This window comes from Labeo rohita, unplaced genomic scaffold (assembly GCF_022985175.1).
Source record: "Labeo rohita strain BAU-BD-2019 unplaced genomic scaffold, IGBB_LRoh.1.0 scaffold_258, whole genome shotgun sequence".
Classification (NCBI taxonomy): Eukaryota; Metazoa; Chordata; class Actinopteri; order Cypriniformes; family Cyprinidae; genus Labeo; species Labeo rohita.
In genome coordinates, this window is record NW_026128858.1 from 1 (window position 1) to 25,093 (window position 25,093).

At 37.9% G+C, this 25,093-nt stretch overlaps 1 protein-coding gene across 1 annotated transcript; it reads right to left on the reverse strand.

The window, feature by feature from the left end:
• Positions 1–6,768: 6,768 nt before the first annotated feature.
• LOC127159865 (uncharacterized) lies at positions 6,769–23,946 on the reverse strand. Its single transcript, XM_051102589.1, has 8 exons — positions 23,798–23,946; positions 17,091–17,444; positions 14,588–14,887; positions 14,096–14,182; positions 13,902–14,006; positions 13,614–13,688; positions 12,495–12,608; positions 6,769–6,896 (listed from the first exon to the last, which is right to left on the reverse strand). Exons 1-8 carry the CDS (start codon positions 23,847–23,849, stop codon positions 6,769–6,771), a joined length of 1,215 nt encoding a protein of 404 aa, XP_050958546.1. The 5' UTR covers positions 23,850–23,946.
• Between the last annotated feature and the right edge of the window lie 1,147 nt (positions 23,947–25,093).

A 25,093-nucleotide genomic window follows, 5' to 3' on the forward strand; every position in this document is an offset into this window, starting at 1 on the left:
AGTTGTGTTTCTAGTTAGTTTCTCTTAGTCTTGTTTTATAGCCTGGTTATATCATCTTGTCTGCCTTCCGCGTGCCCTGGACTTCTTGCCTGTCATGAATTTAACCCTTTGCCTTGTAATTTTGGACTCTACTCACCCTTTGTATGAACTCTAACCTTTCTCATTGGATACCCATTTGCCTTGTCCCTGGGATTACGTTCGCCACTGATCAACCCTCGCCTGGGCATCCAATAATCACGCAATCCGGGTTAATGCAAAACCCTTTTTTTTATTGAGATTGATTTGTGAAAACGTTTATAAAGCATTTTTCATGTTTTCAGTGTTTTTCACTGCTCTGTGGTGTGGTAAAACATACAGGCTGTCTTGACGTAAAAGATAGTCGGAGCCATTAGAAAAATCATCTTACATTTCTTCATGTCCCAATTAGCAAATTTCCTTTGGCCCGGATCTGGCCATAATCTACAGATAAAGTGTGGCCCAGATTAGTATTTGTTCGCCGGCCCAAAATTGGCCCATATGTTTTTAGCCAGAACTGAACCAAACCAAAGCCATAACTCAGCCGTTCACGAGTATTTGATGCATTTGAAGCATTTGTTATCTTTTCTGAGAACGTCCTAGGCTTCTCCATGCCGATGGCCTGCACCTTAGCAGAGTCAGAGCGGAACTGCTCTCGGACAACATCTCCAGGACGCTACGCTCCATTTGACTAGTAATTACCTTCTCAAATTATTGCTATCATGGCTTTAGTTCTGAACGCTTAAATGGTAGTACTTGTACTGCCCAATCTATAAAGACTGTGTCTGTTCCTCGAATAGTGAGGTCAAAACATAAATTTAATGCAGGATCTAAAAAAAATCTGATTGTAATTAAACCAGAAAAATGCTAAATAAATGAACAGAAACCATTTTTAAAGCTTGGGCTCCTAAACATTAGATCACTTACACCCAAAGCAGTTATTGTGAATGAAAGGATCACAGATAATAGTTTTGATGTACTCTGCTTAACTGAAACCTGGCTAAAACCTAATGATTATATTGGTCTAAATGGGTCTACTCCACCAAACTACTACTATAAGCATGAGCCCCATCAGAGTGGTTGTGGCGGTGGTGTTGAGATTTATCTCAACTGCTCTGTGTACCCATTAATACACAGGATCTAGACAAAATGACTAGCAATATGGGCACCATCTTCTCCAATACATGCCATGGGATTGACATCCCGTGGTAACTAAGAATTCACAAGCTCCAGTCTGGATCCAAAACACTTAAGATGAGATGATGCCAACCCCACAGAGGACTTCAGATGATGCCGACCCTGAAACAACATACAGCACTACCGAATTTTGCTACAAATTTATGATGTTCTTTGTTTGATTACGTCATTAATAGACCTTTATCATACATCTCTGCCATACGTACATCAACTTGACATAGTCACCACTGTAAGCTACTACTAAATATATTGTAAAAACTTTAATTTGGTGTAAAGTTGCTTTGCAACGATATGTATCGTGAAAAGTGCTATACAAATAAATTTGAATTGAATTGAATGAAGAATATTCTAACTCAATACTAAGTTACTCTCTAGTTAATATGAATTTTACATATACAGTCAGCCACATGTGGGCCACATTAGGGCAGTGAGGTCTTAACAGAACTCAGCCTTACTAAAATGAAACATAAGGCCCATATATGAGCCACATAAAAATGTATTACTTGGCTCATGATAGGCGGAGTTATGGCTTTGGTTTGATTCTAAAACATATGGGCCAACTTTGGGCTGGCGAACAAAATCTAATCTGGGTCACAATTTGGCTGTAGGTTTCAGATCCGGGCCAAAGGAAATTTGCTAACTGGGTAGTGATTAACTTAGTGTATTTCATTTGTAGATTCCAGTATATATAGATATATATATACTGGAATCTACAAATGAAATACACTTGTAGATATATATCTGTTTGAGTAATCAGAGAGATCTGTTCATGCTTGTTCATTTATGTAGTTGGTTGTAAAGCATTTCTGTAAGTACAGTTGCACAGCACATGGACGAATTTCAGCACAGCTGTTGGTCAATGATTGAAGTAAGAAACATTACACACTTAATTCACCTAAACCTTAAACTCTACTGGTAACCACACAAACTTCAACATAACAGAAACTCTTCTGATTACTGAACATTAGACATGAACAGGTCTATCCCTCCACTCAAAAACACATGAAATTATGTTTTTCACCCCCTATAAATCTCTCTTTATGCTATATTATCACCAAATATTGGATTTAATCTTTTTTGTCAACTTATTTCCTTTCATTTAGGACTGGTTTGTGTCTATTTACATCTGATTAATTGTATGCCTCATTTATCCGAAAGAGTATTTTACCTATTTTATCCTGCCCTGAACTGAATATAATATGCTTTTATGTAAACTCTCTCTGTGATAAACCTCTCACACACTCACACGCTCAAACTGCCTTGTCTTTAGTTTAGGTTTTGAGGCTTTTATGCTCTCACAGAGTAGATGAAAGTTTACAAATAAATGCTTTAGCACAGAGAGAGCATCAGCTTGTTGTTTCATGATATTGTCTCTGTTTGACATTGTCAGTGTGCAGAATATATATACATAGGATACAATGTAAATAATCTTAATGTGTTCTTTCTTGTATGTCACGATGGTCAGATTTAACAGGAACAGCATAAGTGTTACTTTGTGCTCTTTTTCAGAAAATAAAATCATATGGCCGGCCATTTTTGGCAAGTGTGACTGTGCAATTTTGTACAAAATAAAAGCATTCAAAAGCAGACTTCCTGATTAAACATTAAAGCACACTAATGTGATAAACAGTAGAAAATTTTCATAATTCTTTTTTATCTCATATTGTGAAAATTATTCATAAAAAATGATTTTTTCACTCAAAAACAAGGTACCTTCTCTCAGACAAAAGAGGCCTATGATTAATCAAATGCAAATAGAAACACAAAACCAGTTATAAGTAAATGAAAACAAGTTGACAAAAATAATGAATCCAACCTTTAGTGATAATATAGCACAATGAAAGATTTATAAGCAGTTGTTTGGAGTCCGGGAACAGTCAGGTGCCTTGCCTTGCCTAATGCCATGCCAGCAGAGGGAGCCCTTACCATTTACTGTCTGTTACTGCTCCCTCTGCTGCTCCTTTTGTGACTTCATGTTTGGCAGCCATTTAAGGAGGGCCATGTCAAACAGGAGTTTGCAAAGTACTGTTTTGCCTGTGTGGACCAAGCGGTTTCCTTGTTTCTTGCGATTGTTTTCATGTTCATAGTTTTGTTCCATTGCCATAGTTTTTGCCTTGTTCATTACCTTGTTTATTTTGTTACTTTGGACTGCTCTCTCTCCACCCTCAATACCACGACTGAGGTGAGTCCCTTGAGCAAGGCACCGATCCCCCAACTGCTCCCCGGGCACCACAGCGAAAGCAATATGGCTCCCCACTGCTCCTGGTGTGTGTGTGCATGTTTGTTCACTACTCACTACTGTGGGTTAAATGCAGAGCACAAATTCCGAGTATGGGTCACGATACTTGGCCTCACGTCCTTTCCTTTTCTTTTGTCTTGCCCTGGTTGTTACCGTTTGCTGATGTCTGACCCTGCCTGTCTTGACCACAATCTGTACCATAAAGCTCGCACTTGGATCTATTCATGCTTCTGACGAGTCCCGTTACAGAATACTTCTTCTACCACAGATCCAGCAGCTTTCTGAAAACAGATCAACCATGGACCCAGCATCACGCCTCGTTCGACTCCATCAAGGCCTATTGAGGAATATGTCATTGACTTTTGTGAACTCACTTGGTGGACTCTAAAAAAAGTTTACTCAATGACATTTTTTACTTTGGTTCGTGTAAGGACATTTCAAGTAGGATTCCAGGTCATCACCCTCACTGGTCCCTGGTACGTTACATAGACTTTGCCTTGCTTCTGAGTGGTTCTACGTTTACTGTGAGGATCACGGATGGGAGACCCTGCCATCCTCCAGTATCTGCCACACCCAAGTGCGTGCATGTTATGTCTGGAATTCTTAACATCATGCCAGAGCCCTCTCATGCCATGCCTGCCAAGCCTGCTGACGTCATGTTAAGCAAACCAGAGACCTCTTATGCCAAGCCTACCAAGCCAAAGCCAGTTCACGCTATACCCACCAAACCAAAGCCTGCTCTTGTCATGTCCACCAAGCCAAAGCCTGTTCACGTCACGTCTGCCAGGCCACAGCCTGCACTCGACATGTCTGCACGTCAGCTCACAAGATGGCCGTCATCCCAGAGCCAGTTCACAAGATGGCTGATCTTCTGATGTCAGGTCAAGTCAGAGCTGCACTTTCAGTGCCAAGTCAAGTTACAGCTGTGTTTCCTGAGTCAAGCCAAGTTACAACTGTTGTTCCAGATCTCCCTAACTCAAGTCAAGTCACGGCAGATCTCCCTAACTCAAGTCAAGTCATGGCAGATCTCCTTGAGTCAAGTCAAGACAAGGTTGCTATCACAGAGCCTCGCCAAGCCACGGCCTTCATGCCAGAACCTCGTCAGGTCGTGTCTGAACTTCCAAAGCCATGTCACGTCTCAACTGATCCTCTAGAGCCTTGTCACATCTCAGATGACCCCCCAGAGCCGCATCACATATCAGCTGATATCCCAGAGCCTTGTCATGTCTTAGGCATCCTTCCAAAGCCTCACCAGGTCTCGTCTCAGCTCCCAAGCCACGCATATCCCATGCTCCTAAGCCATGCAGTCTTGACACTCTCTAACATCACAGCCTTCACACCTTCAAGCCATCCCACTGTGTACTGTGCTGCCTGTAATGACGGTCACCATTTTGAGCGTGTGGGCTCTACACTGCACTCTTGAGTCCTCGTTTGTCCATGAGTCTGCTCCAGAGGCCTCATCTGATCACAAGTCTGCTCCTGAGGCCTCGTCTGTCGACCAGTCTCTCCTGAGTCCTCTCCTGTCCACAAATTTGTGCCAATGCCAGAGGTGTCAGCTAATGCTGTAGAACCCCTCAAGGAGGCAGCGTCCATTCATGAACTCACTGTCTCGTCTGTCCTCACGTCTACTCCAGAGATCTCGTCTGACCATGAGTCTGCACCAATGCCCCTGGAGGAGGCAGTTCCGGCTGCAGAACCTCCTAAGTGGGCAGCATCCTCCTATGACCTCTCTGCCCATCCTGTCACTGTTATGGAGACCCCATCTGTACTGTCTCCCTGCCATGTCACGGCCCAGGGGCCAATCATGAACTCTCTGCCTGCCATGTCACAGCCCAGGAAGCCAATCTTGAACTCTCTGCCTGTCACGTCATTGCCAAGAAGACCGGTCCCATCCCCCCCTACCTGTCCAGCCATGTTCGAAGGGACTACCTCTGCTCTGCTATGGGGATTTCTGCTCTCCTCTGCTCTGCTATGGATGTCATTTGTTCCACTGTGAATGTTTGCTCCTGTCTGCTCTGCCTGCCCCGCCATGGCTCCCTGCTCTGCCTGCCCCACCATGGCTCTCTGCTCTGCCTGCCCTGCCATGGCTCCATGCTCTGCCTGCTCTGCCTGCCCCGCCATGGCTCTGTGCTCTGCCTGCCTCGCCATGGCCCCCTTCTCTGCCTGCCCTGTCTGCACCGCCATGGCTCCCTGCTCTGCCTGCCCCGCCATGGCTCTCTGCTCTGCCTGCCCTGTCTGCCCCGCCATGGCTCTCTGCTCTGCCTGCCCCACCATGGCTCCCTGCTCTCAAAGTTTTTGCCTTGTTTCATTGCCTTGTTTATTTTGTTATTTCGGACTGCTCTCTGGTATTTTGACCTTCTGCCTGTTTATTGGATTAGGCTTTTGTCTTGCCCTGGATTTTACTGTTTTCTGGTGTCTGACTCTGCCTGTCTTGACCACGATCTGTACAATAAAGCTTGCACTTAGATCTATTTACACTTCTGATGAGTCCCATTACACACAAGTATGACAAGGTGAAACAAAAAAACCCACCAAAAATGATGAAAATTCGGAAGGAAAAAAAATCTGAGCAAAACTAGTAGTTTTAGGAAAAAGACAAGCTTCTCCGAGTCAATTTGACCCAAACACAACCAGAGGGTTAACAAATGCTGGATCCTAATCACATCATAGCACCAAGACTCATATTTCTCAAAGATATAAAAGCAAAAACAGTTGAGGGCTGGTCCTGGGATTGTGTGGGGCAAAATATGCTAAATGGTTAATATTTTACAAGAATAAGAGGGATCATAAAAATTGCATTTTTTTGTACAAAGTGCAGTTGTATTTCACATAACAGGTATAAGTGAATTTACAGAGACAACCCAGTTTACAAGTTTTCATACTCTTGATTTGTGTGTTGTTACATGGATGATCAAAAGATGCACAGATTAACTGATGCTCAAGCAAACACAGGACATTAAGAGTCAGGGGTTATGGGAGCATAGAGCACAAACTAGGACGCCCCCTTGGGACCCATCATACCCATGACCCATGACACCCCTCTTGGGGCCCATCATACCCTACCTCATACTGTCTATGGTGATCTAGTGAGTCGTCCCTCCGAGGAGTAGGCTTGACCACACTGTTTTCACCAAGGTGTGAGTGAAAGGTGTTTCTGAGGAAACCCTTCAGAGTGCTCTGAGGAGCAGCAGTTACAGATCTAGGCCCTTGTTCTCGAGGTTCTGCGGGCCTGGTTAAGAACGGGGCCCATGCTTTCTATCGATGTAGTAAGCACAGGTCTACCTGGGTTTGTAGTTGCCCCCTCAGGAGAATGCTCTTTATGCAGCCACACTGAGATTAATCTCATTCCAAGGCCTCCTTGGCAAGACATGAAAATGCTCCCCTCGCTGCGAAGAGGGTCTCTTATACAGCTCATCACCCTTGGTCGGACCAGGTGGTCCTACACCTAAAACACAGTTTTGAGGTTGTTTAACAGCCGCTCTTTGGGCCTCTCTGTTACACTGCCCACACAGTCAAACCAGTGAAGGACTGGACTTGAGGGGACTGCCTTCACCTGTGTTCAAGTGAGAATGTTTCTGAGGAAACCCAACCCTGATAGCTATGGCTCTGAGGAGCTATAGCTCATCGGGTCTCTTCGGAGGTAAGAGAGGGGAAGCTATGAGACCTATTGCTCCCAGTTTGAGCCTACCTCAGCTTGAGGGCTGAGAATCCCATGATCGCATTCCTACCACATTAACCATTCATGCTGTCAGGTGTGGTTTTCTTTTGTAAAGAAAACCAAGAGAGGAGATCTCCATTTGTTCTCCATGGCAATATCATCAGATGATTGGCCGCTTGCTGCCTCCCTGATAAGTTTGCCATTTAGCTGGTTGAGCTTAGCTTTGCTCCCCTCATCTTAGAGGGTCACCTATGAGCATATTGCCCTTTCAAGTATGCTGGTCCCTTTTGAGCACCCAAGTTCCCTCTTATCCTGAAGAGTCAAACCTCCTGCTCCGTGGGCTCCATGGCCATGTCAGGGGGTCTGGCTTCTCCTGGCCTCCCTGTCTAGGCTGTTTCATGGTGAACTTCTCCATGCATCCGGAGGGTCATTCGAGTACTCAGGGCTTTCCCCCTCTGGCTGAGGGTTGAATTCTCTGCTCCCTAGAGCTCCTGGCTCAGCAGCAGTGGCCTGTGAGGCCCCTTTCTGCCTCCAGGTTTTGCTGCCTTTTTAATCATAAGTGTTTGTCTTCCCCTCTCGGCTGAGAGCTGGATGCTGCACTACATGACTATAATGTTCTGGAGCCAGTCCTGTCACTGTCATGATGTTCCCCTCATATTTAAGATTTTATGAGATACATGCACTCTGAAGGACTCTCGTGGCATTCATTTGGGGTGTTTATGATAGTGACCCCTTGAACAGTACTCCTGTAATCCATGTTTTGGTAGATGTACACGCTAGTCTCTGTGCACTTCCTTAAATCCACATTGTGGTAAGCATGCACACTAGCTTTTTACGTTCTTTCTAAAAATCCTGTATGGTAAGGGTTACGCACTACAGCCTTGTTCCCTTCCTCTGAGTTGGTTAGGCCCCAGTTTTTACCTTAGGCCCCAATCCATGTATCCTCCCTGATGCAAGGTGTTGCTGCTGAGAACCTGCTGAGCTATGCTCCTGTGGTATTGTCAGTAGCCCCTTGAGTGTCAGGCCAGGGTCTAGTTATCTCCTAGACGCTTGACGGCATCCCTTTAAAGGAATCACTCTTTGATTCCAAGCCTTTAAGCTCTACCCTGGGTCTGGATATCTGACCCCAACAGGTAAGTCTCAGGTACACAGCTCAGGCTCCTCGGCCATAGGAGGACAGGTCACCGACAGCCGCTTGGAGGTCATTGGGGCAGCTCCCTTTCCTGTTGGAGTTGGTACTTAGTGCTCGCCTTAGTTCTGGCATGCACTCCCCTCAGCAGTGCACAGCGTGGCTATACCATTCCCCACAAGTGACCCCTAGAGGATGCAGTTCGATGTCCCTCGAAAGGGAACGTCTCAGGTTACGTATGTAACCATGGTTCCCTGAGAAGGGAACGAGACACTGCATCCATTTATTGTGCATCTGAGTCCGTCCCCCCATTTACGTAACTGATTTGTCAGTGATAAATGTGGTGAATTATCATTGCATTGATGCATTTTACATCATTAGTGAATCAAAGAAATAACTATAAATGCTACATTTGGTAGAAATTTACTTTCTATACATATACCAACTTTTGTAATTAGCTTATTTATTCTTTTTATGAACTGACAATTACAAGCAAGCAAAACTCTGCCGAATCATTTGTGCCCTCTGAGCGTTTTGTGTGCAAAGACTTTGACTGCAGCTTAATGTCGATGTTGCGAGCGTGTGCATTCTCGATACTTATAAAGAGCTAAACTGGACAGTCTTTCTTGTAACATTGTGCTCCAGGGAAATGTCTTGATCACTTTAAATTTTGAGAACGAACGGTAAATTTAATGGCAAAATCTGGTGAGAAGTCGACAGGGACCCGCTAAAATGTTTGCCATTAAAACATTCGGTATTTAAAACTATTTCACTTAAATCAATAACTGATTAACAAAATGAAAAGGAAAAATGTGCTGGCACGATCCACCTAAAGGAAATCAAAGCAGAAAGCCGTTTTCTTTATTTTGTAAAAGCTTTACAGTTTCCTTTATTTTATTATTATTATTATTAATAATAATTATAATAATTTGTATTTATTTATTTATTTATTTTGCCAAAGCTTTACAGTGATTAATGATATTTTGCTTGTCTCATCAACCAGCATGACCAAACAATGTGTGATCGCGCCGGCGCCTCAGCGCTCGCACAACATTTTTGCTACCTTGACATCGCAGCCTGTTCATTATCAAAATACAATACATTTAAAGAAACAGAAGTTGCAATGCTCAATTTAAATAGCCTGCTGTTACATTCAGCGTGACCAGCGCTGCACTGTGCTGTTATAGTCTTTGTGAAAGATAATGTTGTGGATAATTTGTTGTGGAGAGAAGGGAATAAAATAGCCTGTGTTTATAATGTTTGTAAACATTTTGATTTAGGCTACCAGTATTTCAGCCTACATTATTACTGAATGTAATTATTACATGCCAGCCATGTGACGTATGTTTTTCCTCTCAAAATGCTATTTTATAAAAGTAGCGTGTTTTAACTATGTGGCAAACATTTTAAATATATTGAAAAATACACACAGTCCGTAAGTTATGCACACGATTCAGTAAAAGGAGAGAGAAAATTTTATTGTGCCCACACTTAAAAAAACTTTTCCTGTCAATTGTGGGGATCAATAAGCCACTTTAAGTGTATAAATATTCACTTTGATTATGGTGTCTTATAAGTAGGCCTATAGTGTTTATGACAAGTGAAATGTGAGAAATTTATTTTCCCCGGTTGTTATTTTTGAAAACATTAAGCCCGCTCCATTGCACTACCTTTGCGCTCACGGCTTGCGTCTCGGAACACTGCCTTTTAGAATGTCCTGCGACGAGGCTCCATTTATTTATTTATTTTTAAATAAATAAATAAATAATAATATAATATAATATAATATAATATAAAATAATTTTATTGACAAAATATTTTAGTTTGTTTTGTAGATTTGTTTCATTCGATCAGATAATATTTTAAGCTGTCATATGGTCATGTTAGAACCTGCCCCTCACATGTTACAATGTACCCTACATATGGGGCATGTTGTCACTTTTCACTTTATTTCTTCTGAGGTAAATACTGAAAAATGTATACACTGTAATTATAAAGCAAAGTGACATTTGTAGAGTGAACTTAATGTAAATATAAAATTATACTCTGAACCCCGTGTGGATTTACATAAACTGAGAAAGTCAAAAAGTGTTAGGTTGTGCCCCGCGCTTCCCTGTAAACTTTTGAACAGGAGGATTGGTGAATATTGTTGTTATTTTCTTTACATATCATATTTTTCCCATTAATACTGCTCTTCAGAAGATACATACATGTATATGTTTCATGAAGACAGAATAAGAATAGATTATCCAGGTATGACACATAGTATTACAAACAAAGGTATGTAAACTTTCAAAATGCTTAATTTGTGCAAATGCACAAATTAAAAAAAAAAAAAAGTAGTCAACATTTGAAGTGGCTGAAAACCTTTAATCAAAGTTGTCCTAAAAACAAAACAATACCCGTTCTTGTCTTAGGGCAACTTTAACTTTTTTGATCCACTTCAAATGTTGACTACTGTATACCAGGGGTGTCCAAACTCGATCCTGGAGGGCCGGTGTCCTGCAGAGTTTAGCTCCAACTTGCCTTAACACAACTGGAGGATGTTACTTGGAGCTAAACGCTGCAGGACACCGGCCCTCCAGAACTGAGTTTTGTGTGAAATAGCTTATTCAGGACAGCAATAAATAAATACACAATTTATTATAGCTCTTCACTTAGCACCAAAAATTAATTTAATTAATTAGTAACATTTAGCTGATTTCATAAGGTGTATTGTAATGGTCTGGGTGTATGTCCCATTAAGACCCATGTTCAGGGTCTCCCCTGTCCCTGTGTATATGTGTACATGCAACAGGAATACACATGCTGTTACGTAGTCGCTGCGTGCTGGACGGAACGAGACGAGAGACGAGATAACAGGCAACAATATTTAATATAAACTTCAGGTAGCACAAGCAGGAATATCCACACACGTAGAAACAAACAAACATTAAAGACCGACAGGGAACTCAAGAAACAAACAGGCTTATAAAGGTGAACTAATTGTTGCAAACAGGTGAAGGGAATGACGCTAACGAGGGTAAAACCAAAGCAGACAGATCGACGGGGGGGAGACAATGGGAGAAACCAAAGACATACACAGACATGAATGTAACACATGCTGTGCCTTATATCATTTGTTGCATCTTTCCCTTAACAATAATACACTCATTGATGGTGAACTGCATCATGTTTTTCTTCTATAAAGCAAATTAGGGTACAGCATGTAAACATATTACCACAACTATACACCTAACATGTTTTGACTTTCTCAGTTTGCGTAAATCCACATGGGGTTCAGAGTATAATTTTATATTTATATTAAGTTCACTCTACAAATGACACTTTGCTTTATGTGGAAAACATCAAAGACTGCAAAAATGCTGATAAAATGTTGCAGAGCTGATCATAACTGAGCAAAACTATTCCATATTTTGCTATTATTTCATTTACTTCCATGATTTTTATAAAAATCTGGAAATCATAATCTTAAAATTCCCTGATATTTCCAGATTTTCCATGACCGTCAATCAATGAATCAATGGCATGAGGTGATCAGACACCTCAGAAACTGATCAGAAAACATTACACACAATAAGAGTCAAGGACAGAGAGTGTGTGCAATTACAAAAAAAAAAAAAAAAAAAAAAAAAAAGAAAGATAGAAAGTACTGTGTGTGTGTGTGTGTGTAAGGGATATTCCTATGATTTGTGCATGTAACCAATTTATGTATATATGGTTTCCTAACATAAACAATTGAGTATCCAGTGGATAGTAGGGCACAAGGACAATAATCTGTTTTTAAATCACTCAATGACCTGAGATTGAATAAACTAAAGACCTGATAAGCTAAACACTTTACCTACTGATTCACTGCATCATATGCATCAATGTCCATCTTTTAATGGACAGTGACAATATTTTTTTTTTTTATTAATTTCATACATTTTAAAACGTACTCTTTGATTTATTTGACTGCCCTTTTCTCTTCAATTCTTTCATCACTTATTTTTGGCTTTATCATGCCTATGTAAAACACTGATTATGCATATAAAATATTCTATAAAAACTCACCTTGTCTAATTGAAATGCTTCAATTAACTGATAAATCAGGTTTGATATCATGGGTTGTTTATATATATATATATATATATATATATATATATATATATATATATATATATGTTGTGCTTTTAACAAACACATTTAATCTGGTAAATCATCATTTCACAGCACATTCATCTCACTGACTCTTAATAGAAGAAAATACTTACAGAAAATAAAATAGAAGAGACTGAACAGAATCACAGTCACAAAGAGGACGATAATAATGGTGCCTTCAAATCCAGCATAATTCAGACTTTTGTCCCAGGCAGATTTAAACAGAACTGGAATAAAGAAAGAGATTTAAAAAACAGCAATTACTAAAACAGAAGAACAAAATCTAAACACAGATCAAAGGAAAAACAAAACCTCTTCTCATTGAACAGATGCAACATTACGACACATTCTTTAAACTTTTTAAACATTACGACACATTCTTCAGTTCAGCTGTTCCTGTCTGATCCTGACCCTGTGACCTTTGTGCTGATTATATGACCCCTGACCCTGACATGACCCCAAAACATCTTGAGATGTGATGTAAAGCTAGCTTCAGTCTCAGTTTAAGTCACTAGCATGATGTTTAATGTAAACATTAATGCAACTGTTTTCATAATTAGCTAGTTCAGATCACAATAGTGATAAAATGTGATCAGTCCCATAAACACACAGAGATTCAGCTCTGAACACATGAGGAATGTCTTTATGGTGTTTTTTATTTTATTTTATTTTAGATTTCCTGCAAGATGGTGAGAATAGTACATCACTGATATGTAATAGTTGTTCAGATGTTTATGTGTATTTGTAACGCCATGCCAGCAGAGGGAGCCCTCACCCATACACTGACTGTTCCTGCTCCCTCTGCTGCTTCTTTGGTTACTTCCTGTTTGGTGGCCATTTAAGGAGGGTCATGCCAAACAGGCGGGGTGAAGTATTGTTTTTCCTGTGTGGACTCTACCAAGCGTTTTTCCTGTTTCATTGCCTTGTTTTGTTATTGCCACGGTTTTGTTTCATAGTCATAGTTTTGTCTAGTTTCATAGTCATAGTTTTGTCTAGTTTCATAGCCTTGTTCATTTGTTTCTTTGGACTGCTCTCTGGTATTTTGACATTCTGGCTGTTTTCTGGATTACACTATTGTTTTGCCCTGGATAACGAGATCGACCCTGCCTGTCTTGACTACGATCTGTGTAATAAAGCTTGCACTTGGATCTATCACGCTTCTCACGAGTTTAGTTACAGTATTTTAATGTGTTTATGATAATGACTGTTGATGTACATTTAGATTTATTTACCTGAATAAAAAACAGCAGAGAAAAAAACATATTCTGCCTCGTAACTGTAATTTTTAATCCATGCTTTGATATTGCCTATAAAACAGAAGAGATAAAATAATAATTCCATTCACAATATCACTTACAACACCAACACAATGAAACACAAATGCCAAAAAAAAAAAAACTGAATCCTTTTTAATGTCAACTTCATTCAGTTATTGACAGATTTTGTTCATGTGAAAACAATCTGTGTATTGTAAATTCATTAAGTATATGTTCACTAATAAACTGTCAATAATGAATCACCTGTGAAATCATTCACATACGGAGCCGTCCAGAGCAACATGAGAGGCCTCAGAAAATAAAGAGAACAACAAGAGACCGTCTCAAGCAGAGACCCTGAAACAAACGCTGGACAACAATAATTGCCGTATTAATAAACAATTATTTGAATGATACATTAAAATGCATTGATAATTAATTAGTAGTAAATCACTGACCTTCAGAAACACCCCAGAAAACAAAAGCAAGAAACATCAGAACATTTGGAAAGAAGACAAGACACAACTGAAGACAGTGGAATGTGTCTGGAGAGAAAACACAATAACTTACATTTAGACAAATGTTATGTTTTAACAGAAATATTGATCCCACCTAACAGCAGAGCAGAAATACAAACCCTGATGCATCATGGGTATTATTTAGCTCTGAGAACAGACACTCTGGTTATTTGAACAAACGGAATCTAGTGTATATATGTCTCTTTTGTGTATGTTCAAACACACTCATATCTCTGTTGTTTCTGATTAAAGGACTAAACTAGTAACATACAACTAGCTCAGTGCTGCAAAACAACATCTGACAATAACTATTATTACTCGAACTAACATCACTGTGTTTACTGAAGACATAATGTTACATGTAACTATACAGTTAAATTAATGTATTGATTAAGGCAAATAAAAGAGTAGGTCCTTACTAGGTTCACTTACCTAGTAGCCACATTTCCACATTTTTCTTAACTGAAAACACATATTTCTTCTGTCTGTAAACTGTACATGTGTATCGTCCCTCATCTTCAGTTCTCAGATTGTCCAGCCGGAGGGAGAGGTTTCCATGTTGAATCTCCTCAGTAATGAAATGAGCTCTATCACGATAATCCTGGTGTTGTTCATCTGCTCCACTCTTACCATCTACATACAGATGAACTAAAAAGTCTGAGTCTGTTCTTCTCCATTCCACCTTCAGATGCTCCATTGTAGCGGGTTGAAGTGTGTGATGAGAACATTTAACTTCAAAGCCAAAAAAGAAAGGATTTGTGAGTCTTTTAAGGGTGTAAGGATCCCCTATTATTTGTTTTCTCATCTTGTTCTTCTTCTGCAATGAAGCTACAATAGTCAAGAGAAGTGTAGTCTGAGCCTCAGAACCACAGCACATATTCAGTTCAATGTCTGACATACTATTTTATTTTTTTTTCAAGCTAGCCTATGATTGTGGTGTAATATCTGAAATAGCCCTACCACTAAACAGCATGTATCAGCAATACAAGCAGAGATTGATTTCTATATCTCTGTCATACATTTCTGTCTAAGATGGCAGGTCTTGACCAGAACGGCTGCAGTACTGACCGGACCTAATGTCTTCACCATCTGGTGACACGGCTAAAGAAATTTGGCACAGTGACTGAATATAATCTCATATGGAAAAACCTCCCACATCCACATCTTTACAGCACAAACCAGTTGTAGATAAGCAACTCAAAATGTTTGTGCACATCCTTGATAATTACGGTAAGTTTGGTGAATATACCAAAAAAAAAGAAAAAAAGGAAAAATACACACACACATATGTATCTATGTGCATGTGTTCATATCTATATCTATATATCTATATCTATCTATCTATCTATCTATCTATATGATTATGTATTCATATATGCATATGAAAAGTTCAGATGCAAAACCAGCTAAAAGTCATCTCGGTCAAAAATGAGATAATGATACTGAGTGAATGATCTCGAAACAAATTATACGTCCATCAAGTACTTTTTCTTCAAACTCGCTAAATTCCAGCCTCAGCCCAATCAGAAGTACCAGTATTTACATACAAACCTATACAAAGTTGTCTTTTTTTGTCACACTTGAAATTCAAAACAATTTTCATTTCAATAAAAATAAGTCTTATTTACTTACTTATTTACTTACATTTCTTATTTATTACTTAATTGTGGGTTGTTTACTCACCACAGTTGTAGGGACATGCTTGACTCAGAATTTTTGAGCAAATCCAACAGAATTTTGAGCAAATTCTGCAGTAGATCAAACAGCAGGGCAGACGTTTGTATTTTATTTCATCACCTTATGAATTTAATTCCTCGGTTTCCTCAGTTCGTTGTCCAGTATTGTTATGTGCCTACTGTTCTGATTGTCTTTGATCTTACTGGATTACCTGAGTTTGCTCTGTTTAAGAAACAGCACTGCTAATTTGAACTACTTCACATGCACGCATCTTCATTTGAAATTATATGTGACAGAATACTGGACCAAATAAAATTCCTGTTGTAGCCTGGCTCAGTACTTGGACCATGTCCCGTTTTTGAGCAGCTCTCCTTTTACTGTGGGAATTACTAATAAGAAAGCCTGCAAACCCACAGTACATGTCCTGCCTCGTTACATCGTGGCAACCTGGAAGTATGGATCTGACATCTAAGTACATTTTAAAGCATAAAGAGTGGTCTGCTCTCCAATCGTGCAGCGCAGATGCATCTTAAACCAGCCTTCTGTTTCCTGTTTCCTTTGTTCCTATGTTTCTGCTTTCCATTAGTTGTCATGGTTACTCATTATGTTACTCATTAGAGTGCACCATGTATTTAAGTCTTCAGTTTCTTCAGTTCATTGCCTGGTATTGTTTGTGTTTAGTGCAAACTATTACTTTTGTTTAATCTTATTGTTTAATAAGAAGTGCTACAAATTTTAAAAACATTGCCTATCTTCATCTTAACTGGAATGTATACATGACACATACAGTATGTCTGGGACTGAACCATATACACTAAAATAAATGTATAAAATAAATGGAAAAGTACTGACAGCTCATTACAAAGGACATTATCCATTAATTTCATGGACATTTCTGTTAAAACAACACAATGCTGCATTAAAAATAAAATTCAAAAAAAAAATATATATATATATTTTTTTTTTTAGAGTGCGGGGCCTTATTAATGAATCTACTAATGCCGCCTCCATATTTGATGAGCTCATCTTTACACTGAATGTAACTGAGATGCTGAAGTAATTGTCAGTAATTATCTGTTGAGTTATTATTTAGATGTCAGAGACATATTTAACATGAATCAAACATAAAACTGACCATTATAATCACTGGAATAAATCAAACATGCTTCACTGCAAAACTGACTATGCAATTACACAAATACATTTACATGTGTATTAGTATAGGTTGAATGGTTGTTATTTTTAAGTTATAACTCACACAGTCTCTCCAGTTCTACAGTTGTATTAGCTGAAAGTCCTCCAGCAGACACCTCACACATGTAAACTCCTTTATCCTCAGTTCTGACACTCTTCAGTCTGAGAGAGAAGTTTCCTTTGTGGATTTCATCAGTGAAGAACTCAACTCTGTCTCTGTATCGCTCAATTGATGCCTCTGGTGAAGCCTCATTGTTTTGGTAGAGCAGAACCACAATATCTCCATCTTTATCTGTTTTCTTCCATGAAACTTTCAAGTCTTCATGTGTGATGTTAGAATCTACAGAGCAGTTCAGAGTGACGTCTTCACCCACAGATGCAGATATGGAGCGACTCGATCCTGAAACTCTCAAACGCTCTGAAAGAACAAACAGTGTAAATATCACATTCAGTAATTAGCTGATTAATGAGTAGTTTTTCAGTCTTTTTTTCAAGTTTTTTTTTTTAACTCAAGCTTCAGTATTTGAACAATTGTTTTACATTAATCTGTGATGATAGAGCTGAGGTAAGAAACTCATGTTTGTGTTTATCTCATCCACTACCGCAAACATTGTTCCTTTAAATGTAAAATATACTGTTAGAAATTGCTGTAGATTTAGCAGCACAGTACTGTAAAAACCTACTGTACAATACCACATTTATACATCACAGCAAAATACTGTAATTTATATTGCATTCTGGGTAATTTTGACTTGGTGGGAATATTTTACAGTATAATTTGATGTTGCTGTAACCTTGCTGTAGCCTGACTGTAATTGGCCAGGCAATAATACAGGACTGCTGTAAACAGCGCGCCAACTGTCGTCACATCACACAGACAGAAGCTCCTGACCGGAAAGAGAAGCGGAAAAGCGGATTTCTGCAAGTTCGGTAAGTTAATTTGACTATCATGTTTTTATTATATAGTGTATGTGGTTTTTAATGTGGAATGAAACCGCAAGTTAGTTTAGCTGCAAACGTTATAATCTACTCCCTCAAAACTGTAATTTAGACGAAACTCCGTGAGTTACGCGCTCTTTCAGTCGGTACACTTTTCACATCTAGTGAATTAGCTTAAAGTTTATTGCGACCAAAACTACAGTCGATACTTTTTGGAACTGTGAAAAGACAAACCGACACCATTTTAGTGAGTTTTATTTTGGTTCTGTCGAGTATGAACGAAACTTGCTTTACTATGGTATGTGAGGTAAAATTACTGTGTCTGCTAGGTTTGAGGAGATCGATAAACTAACAGTTTGAGTATAAACAAAAGGGATATATATTATACATATATATTTGCGCAGTTGATATCGGACATAGTCGCTTACTTAAACATGGTTGAGAAGTAAAGTTTCACTTGCGATGTAAATGGGTGGTTTGGGGTCAGAGATACTGGTAATGTTACAGATTATTAACTAACGTTTTTAGGCGGGAGACCAGTTCTGTAGCATGGGGATTAATAAAAATAATTATTATAATAAATATGATTAGTGGACAATTACTTTAATCAGTTACTAATGATCTATTAGTCAACAAAGACAAGTAAAATGCAGCCCAAATCTTCCGCAATGTCAAGCATAATATGTTTGTAACTCTGATGTATTGTTGGAGTGTATGAAATACACATGTACAGGCAGCGGTCTATGTGACTTTAGCCTATACATGGTCAACAAGTAGGCTAACACATTACTGAATCAAATTTATTTGATTTCTTGCAGGTCTACAGTGTGATCCACTTGTCTTTGCACCCTGGGAAGGGCAATGCTGTCACAAGGCAGTTTTTTGTAAGTATTATTTAAATTAATTACATTTTTATTTACAGTCAAAGTCAAAAGTTTACATACAACTTGCAGAATCTGCAAAATGTTAATTATTTTACCGAAATAAGAGGGCGTATCATATGAAATGCATGTACATGTCATTCAAAAGTTTCCATACATGATTATTAATACTGTGATATTACCGTTTTTTTTTTTTTGTTTGTTTTTTTGTTTTTGTTTTTGTTTTTGTTTAGTGATAGTTGTTCATGAGGCCCTTGTTTGTCCTGAACAGTTGAACTGCCCACTGAAATCCTGCAGGTCCCACAAATTCTTTTTTTTTTTTTTTTTTTTTTTTTTTCATTTTACAGCCATTTTTGTGTATTTGAACCCTTTCCAACAATGACTGTATGATTTTAAGATCAATCATTTCACACTGAGGACAACTGAGGGACTCATATGCAACCTTTACAGAAGGTTCAAACACTCACTGATGATCCAGAAGGAAAAATGATCCAATAAGAGCCAGGGGTGAAAACTTTTGAAGATATGTATATTTTTCTTATTTTGCCTAAATATCATATGCTTTCATTTAGAACTGCCCTTCAGAAGCTACAGAAGATGCTTTACTTACATGTTTGGCAGAAGACAAAATAAGTAAAATTTACCCTAATCTTTTCTGGAGCATCGGTGAGTGTTTGAATCTTCTGTAATAGTTGTATATGAGTCCCTCAGTTGTCCTCAGTGTGAAAAGTTGGATCTCAAAATCATACAGTCATTGTTGCAAAGGGTTCAAATACACAAAAATGCTGGAAAACCAAAGAGTTAGTGGGAGCTGAATGATTTTTCTGAAGAACAGCAGCAGTTTAAAGGTTCAGGACAATCAAGGGACTCATGAACAACTATCACTAAACAAAAACACACAGCTGTGGATCATTCAGGAACAACACAGTATGAAGAATCAAGAGTATGTAAACTTTTGAGCGGGTCATTTTTAAAAAATTCAACCATTATTTTCTCTTGTGGACTATATGTAAACATTTGTGAAATATCTTCTTCAGGTCAGAACTAAATGAACAATAACATGCATTTTGTATGATCCCTTTTATTTTGGTAAAATAATTAACATTTTGCAGATTCTGCAAGGTGTATGTCAACTTTTGAATTCAACTGTATTAATTATTTATTTATTTTTCATCTATGCTACAGAATTTTTATTCACTATTTTCCCCATGCTGTCTGTTCATTTTTTTGGTGCTGTGGCTAACAGTTTTTGTATTTGTGTGTTTCATGACTGTGTTTCAGAATTAGAATCTTTTTTTATTGCCAAGTATGCTTGCGCATACTAGGAATTTGTGACAGAGACAGCAACAACATACAGACAATAAACATAGGATGAGAATAAAATACCCATATATAAATATAAATAGACAAAAATAGAAAAATAAATTGAGAAATAAATAAATAAGTGGTATGTACAGTGTGCTATAGAACAGAACAGAACAGAATAGGATAGGATAGGATAGGATTGAATAGGATAGAAAAAGGTAGAGATGCAGGGATGCGTTAGGATGGGGGTGGTAACTAATAAATAAAAGTTATTGCACAATGGGGGGAACATTTAACTGTTTATAAGGAGAATTGCCTGGGGGAAACCTGTTCTTGTGCCTGGTTGTCCTGGTGTTTGGGGCTCTGTACCGCCGGCCAGATGGTAAAAGTTCAAAGAGGGGATGACTTGGATGTGAGGGATCCAGAGTGATTTTCTGAGCTCTTTTCCTCACTCTGGAAGAATACAGTTCTTGAAGAGTGGGCAGGGGAGCACCAGTAATCTTCATGGCAGTCCGAGAGTTTCACTACTGATGGGAATAATTGTACTGCGAGACAGGGAGTGAGCAGAAGATCAGGACGGTGGTGCAGAGTGATGGCCATTAACACTGCATGTCAACAGCTTCATTTAGTCAAAAATGATGTTTAAATGGAGAACTTCACAGAGAGGGTCAGTGGCTTGTTGGCCACCACCCATATGCCCTGCATTTAGGGGTGATGGTTATGAGACACTTGTTTGATTTTTTTTTTTTTTTTAAAGTTTAATTTTTAGATAGTTTTAAGATAAATCACGTTCTCTCTTAGGACACTGATTTCCAATCCAGCTCTCAAGATGCATGTGTTTGTTTCATTTATATTCTTGCACACTTAAAATGCTTTCATGGCTGTAAATTGTTGATGCACTGTACTCTGTGTAGCAAACACTAAAATGTTTTGAAATGTTTTAATAAAAATACTTTTGTAAATACGTTTGGATTGTGTTTTGATTTGTAATGTTATTCTGAATTACAGTAGCATTTACTAACTATTTGTATGTACTCTTCAAACTACACAATACACAATAATAATTACACAATAGCAAATTACATTAGAAACAAAATGTCAAAGTACAGTAAAAATACAGTACAATACTGTTTTGTCGTTATACAGTACATTGTTCTACATACTGTAAAGATGCATTACAGTACATTGCTGTAAAATAAATTACAGTAACTTGCTGGCAACCTTGCTGCCAGTAACTTACTATAAAAATGCAGGAACATTTTTAATAGCGATGGGTTGTTCTTGAACGATTCGTTCATTTTGAACGAATCTTTAATGTGACTCGGGACGAACGAGTCGTCTCGGGGAGTGATTCCTTCAGTCGCGCATGCGCAACATCCTATTAGGTTCTGTACTGGAATTAGTTCAACTGTTTTGAGTCTTCTAAACAAGTCATTTTGCTGTCATGTGATGAATGAACAACTCAAACCTGAAAACTTGTCAGATAAGAGGTGAGGTGAGCTAATGATAGATTAAAGACCCAGGTAAACAATGAATTAATCTTTTCTGTTTTTTATAGCATTATAGTTTTGTTTCGTTTTAAGTGTGATCAACGTTTGTGTAAGCAGTAGATGTGTTAGGGAGGTAAAACGTAACATTTTAATTATATTTTGTTAAAATGAATGAAATGAACGAAATGACTCGAAAAAAGATTCTTTCATTTTGCTAAACGAGACTCAAATGTCCGAGTCGGTAAAATGATCCGAACTTCCCATCACTAATTTTTAACAGTACATGGATGGATTCGGTCCTAAATGTTTTTAAATCAATTGCTGAATGAGTGCGTCTTCAAAGATATAAATCCTTATGATTATTAAATTACGTTTTTTTTTTTTTTGTTTTGTTTTTTCCTTTTTCATTTCACAAGCAAACAGTGTTTAGGAAACACTGACAGAAATTCTTTCACTTTCATGGTTGTAAACGTTGGGTCAAATCAGGCAACCAGGAAATGTGAGCTGATAAAAAAGATCTAAGACTGACACACCCCAGCATGTCAACAGCTGATATGAATGTTACTCAGCAAATGTCAATCATATCTAAACAGTCTTGTGAGCTGCTTCTTCATCTTCCAGCTCTGCTCTCTCTGGACATTCAACTTCATGTGCAGTTCATCCATAAAAAATATTCATTAAACACTTGATTAAAATTTTTATTTGAAGACACACTGAAACTGGTTCTACTTTACTGTGGAGTTCTGTTAAACTGAAGTTATCCAAATAAACCACTTCTGATTATTCTGGAAAAAAGCATCACTAAAAAGGATAAAGTAATCTGAAATTGCACATCATTCAAATGAAGAACTGAGAATGAGTTTCTCTCTAAATTGAAATAGTGAGACAGAGATTTGGTGGTGGAAGCTGATCTTTGCCAATCCAAACTTTTTTTTACACTTCAGTAAATATATGGAAGACTATTTTACATTACAATCTTTATTTTTTCACTCTTTTCAGATATACACTAAACCTACCGTTCAAAAGTTTGGGGTCAGTACATTTTTATTGTTTCTTTTTTTTTTTTTTTTTTTTTTTTTTTTTAAGAAATTAATACTTTTATTCACCAAGGATGTATTAAGTTAATAATTAAAAGTTTATTAAAAGTTAATAATAAATCATTTACATTGTTATAAAAGATTTATATTTTGAATAAACACTGTACTTTTTAAACTTGTTATTAATGAAAGAATCCTGAAAAAAGAGAAAAAGAAAAAAAAATCACAGGTTCCAAAAAATATTTGGCAGCACAACTGTTGATATTATCCAACATTGATCATTCTAATAATAAATCCACATATTAGAATGATTTCTGAAGGATCATGTGACACTTAAGACTGGAGTAACAGCTGATAAAAATTCAGCTTTTCATCACAGGAATAAATTCTATTTTAAAGTATGGTAAAATAAAAAAACATTATTTTATATTGTAAAAACATTTCTCAATATTACTGTTTTTTTTTTTTTTCTGTATTTGTAATCAAATAAATGCAGCCTTGATGAGCATAAGAGACTACTTTAAAGACTATTACAAGTCTTACTGACCCCAAACTTTTGAACAGTAGTGTATATCGCATTATGAAGATAAATTTTCTTAATTGGTCTAAATGCACTGTTCTGATCCGAATATGTTTATTTATATTTTGCAATGTTTCCAATCAACCATTTCGTCGGTTGTGTCTAGAAGGGATACAGCTCCGACCGGAAACTAACAATGAAATGAACTGTTCTACCCATTAGATTGTTTTTTTTAGCAGCTACCAACTCTAAACTTAGCCCTTACTATAAAATTATACTATAAAAAAAAAAAAAACAGTACTATTGTTGTACAGTGTGACATAAATAACGTTAGATTGATGTGCGCATGCTACAATAGGACTGTATTCCTTCTAGCCTTAACCCGTTTGCTCAGTGACTGTAAGTGCCCATTTTGACGTCTCAGATCGTAAGAAGTCTTATAAAGCAGCACGACGAAGGGCAGCCAGGATTCTAGGGGTCTTGAGGCCAAAATATAGTTTAGAAATGAAAATAAAGAAAGAACTGAACATTAAAAATAGTTTTGTTGAAGAGAGAGAGAGAGAGAGAGAGACGTAAACATATATTAATATTGTACGTACCATCGGTGATCATCAGCAGTAATGACATCAAAACACAGTTCATTCGGTGCATCTTTAAATACGTAATTAAACCAAAACCATTACGCCCTTTAGCTATAAATTACCACAAATAGCGAGGTGTCGCTGACGGAAGCTCATGTTCGTGAAATGTCCGCTTCCACTTGTGTTCTTCAGTTTCAGTTTCAAATGGTCCTGATGCGTCGAGTCAGCTGATCAGGGACTATTAGTCTAACTTACTGACATATAGACAGTGCAATAAAACACATGCTCATATGGTCAATCCCAGAGAAAGTAATCATGTCTTTAAAACAGAGAATCGCCAAACTACAAAGTGTTTCACTGTAGTCAAGCCAGCAGCGATATAAAACAAGTCTAAGTGTGCGCGCCTGTTCCTATGATTACGGTGATTTCAAGAACAGAGAGAGAACGCGCTTTCAGTGCGCTTTTCGTTGAGCTGCCACTGTGCCCAGCAATGTGAGATATCATTATTATAAGATGATTCATGTTTTTTGTACTTTTCTTTTGTTATCCTTATTTAAAGCTGTCTTTGACAGCTGTGTGTTTCTTTGAATAATGGTTTAAAAGGTCACCTTTTATTTCGTTGTTTTATGTAGGTGTTTACAACTAGATTAGTCCAATTATTACCTCAATCATTTGTTTTTCACTGTGAAATATATGTGAATTGTCTAGAGTGATAATCTGAATCTGGAAATGTATGGAATTTTGAAATGGAAAAGGTGAAGGAAATCTATAAGACAGAATTTACATTTTATGATCTGTAATAGTCTGTTGATTCACAGAGGAGGTGCCATCACCAGAGTGTCTATTTACACTAAGTGCTAATAGCCCAACTTGTTGGCAGAGGCTGTTTACATTAGCTCTGCTCTGTTATAATACAAATTCCAGGATTTTTTTTTAAGACTGGAGACTTTCCATGGGAATTAACTAGAATATATGGGAATTTACAGGAATTAATGGGGAATTAACTGGGAATTTCAGGAACTGGGAACTTAAATTAAGTTTAGAAAAAAATCTTGCAGCATAATATTGGTTAAAACAACCAATTTAATGCAGTTTCAGTTGAATTTCTACCCTACACATTGCTCGATCACATGCACACAGCTTACTGCTTACTGCAGGGCTATTGAGGCTACACATCCTACATGCATTGTGCATTCCTCCATAACATGTGCAAGTCATTTCTTGAATTCTACACACTTAGTGAGATTTCATGTAAATTATATAAACATTACACAAAAAATAATGTTTAAAACTTCCTTGTGCTGTGTGTAAGCT

Excerpts from the sequence above, each read along its gene's own strand:
- LOC127159865 (XM_051102589.1), bottom strand. The coding sequence starts at position 23,849 with ATGCACCGAATGAACTGTGTTTTGATGTCATTACTGCTGATGATCACC. Across the intron at positions 14,888-17,090 it reads TGTAGAACTGGAGAGACTGT|TTAAATGTTCTCATCACACA; the intron begins GTGAGTTATAAC and ends TTGGCTTTGAAG. Across the intron at positions 13,689-13,901 it reads GTATGTGAATGATTTCACAG|GCAATATCAAAGCATGGATT; the intron begins GTGATTCATTAT and ends TCTGTTTTATAG.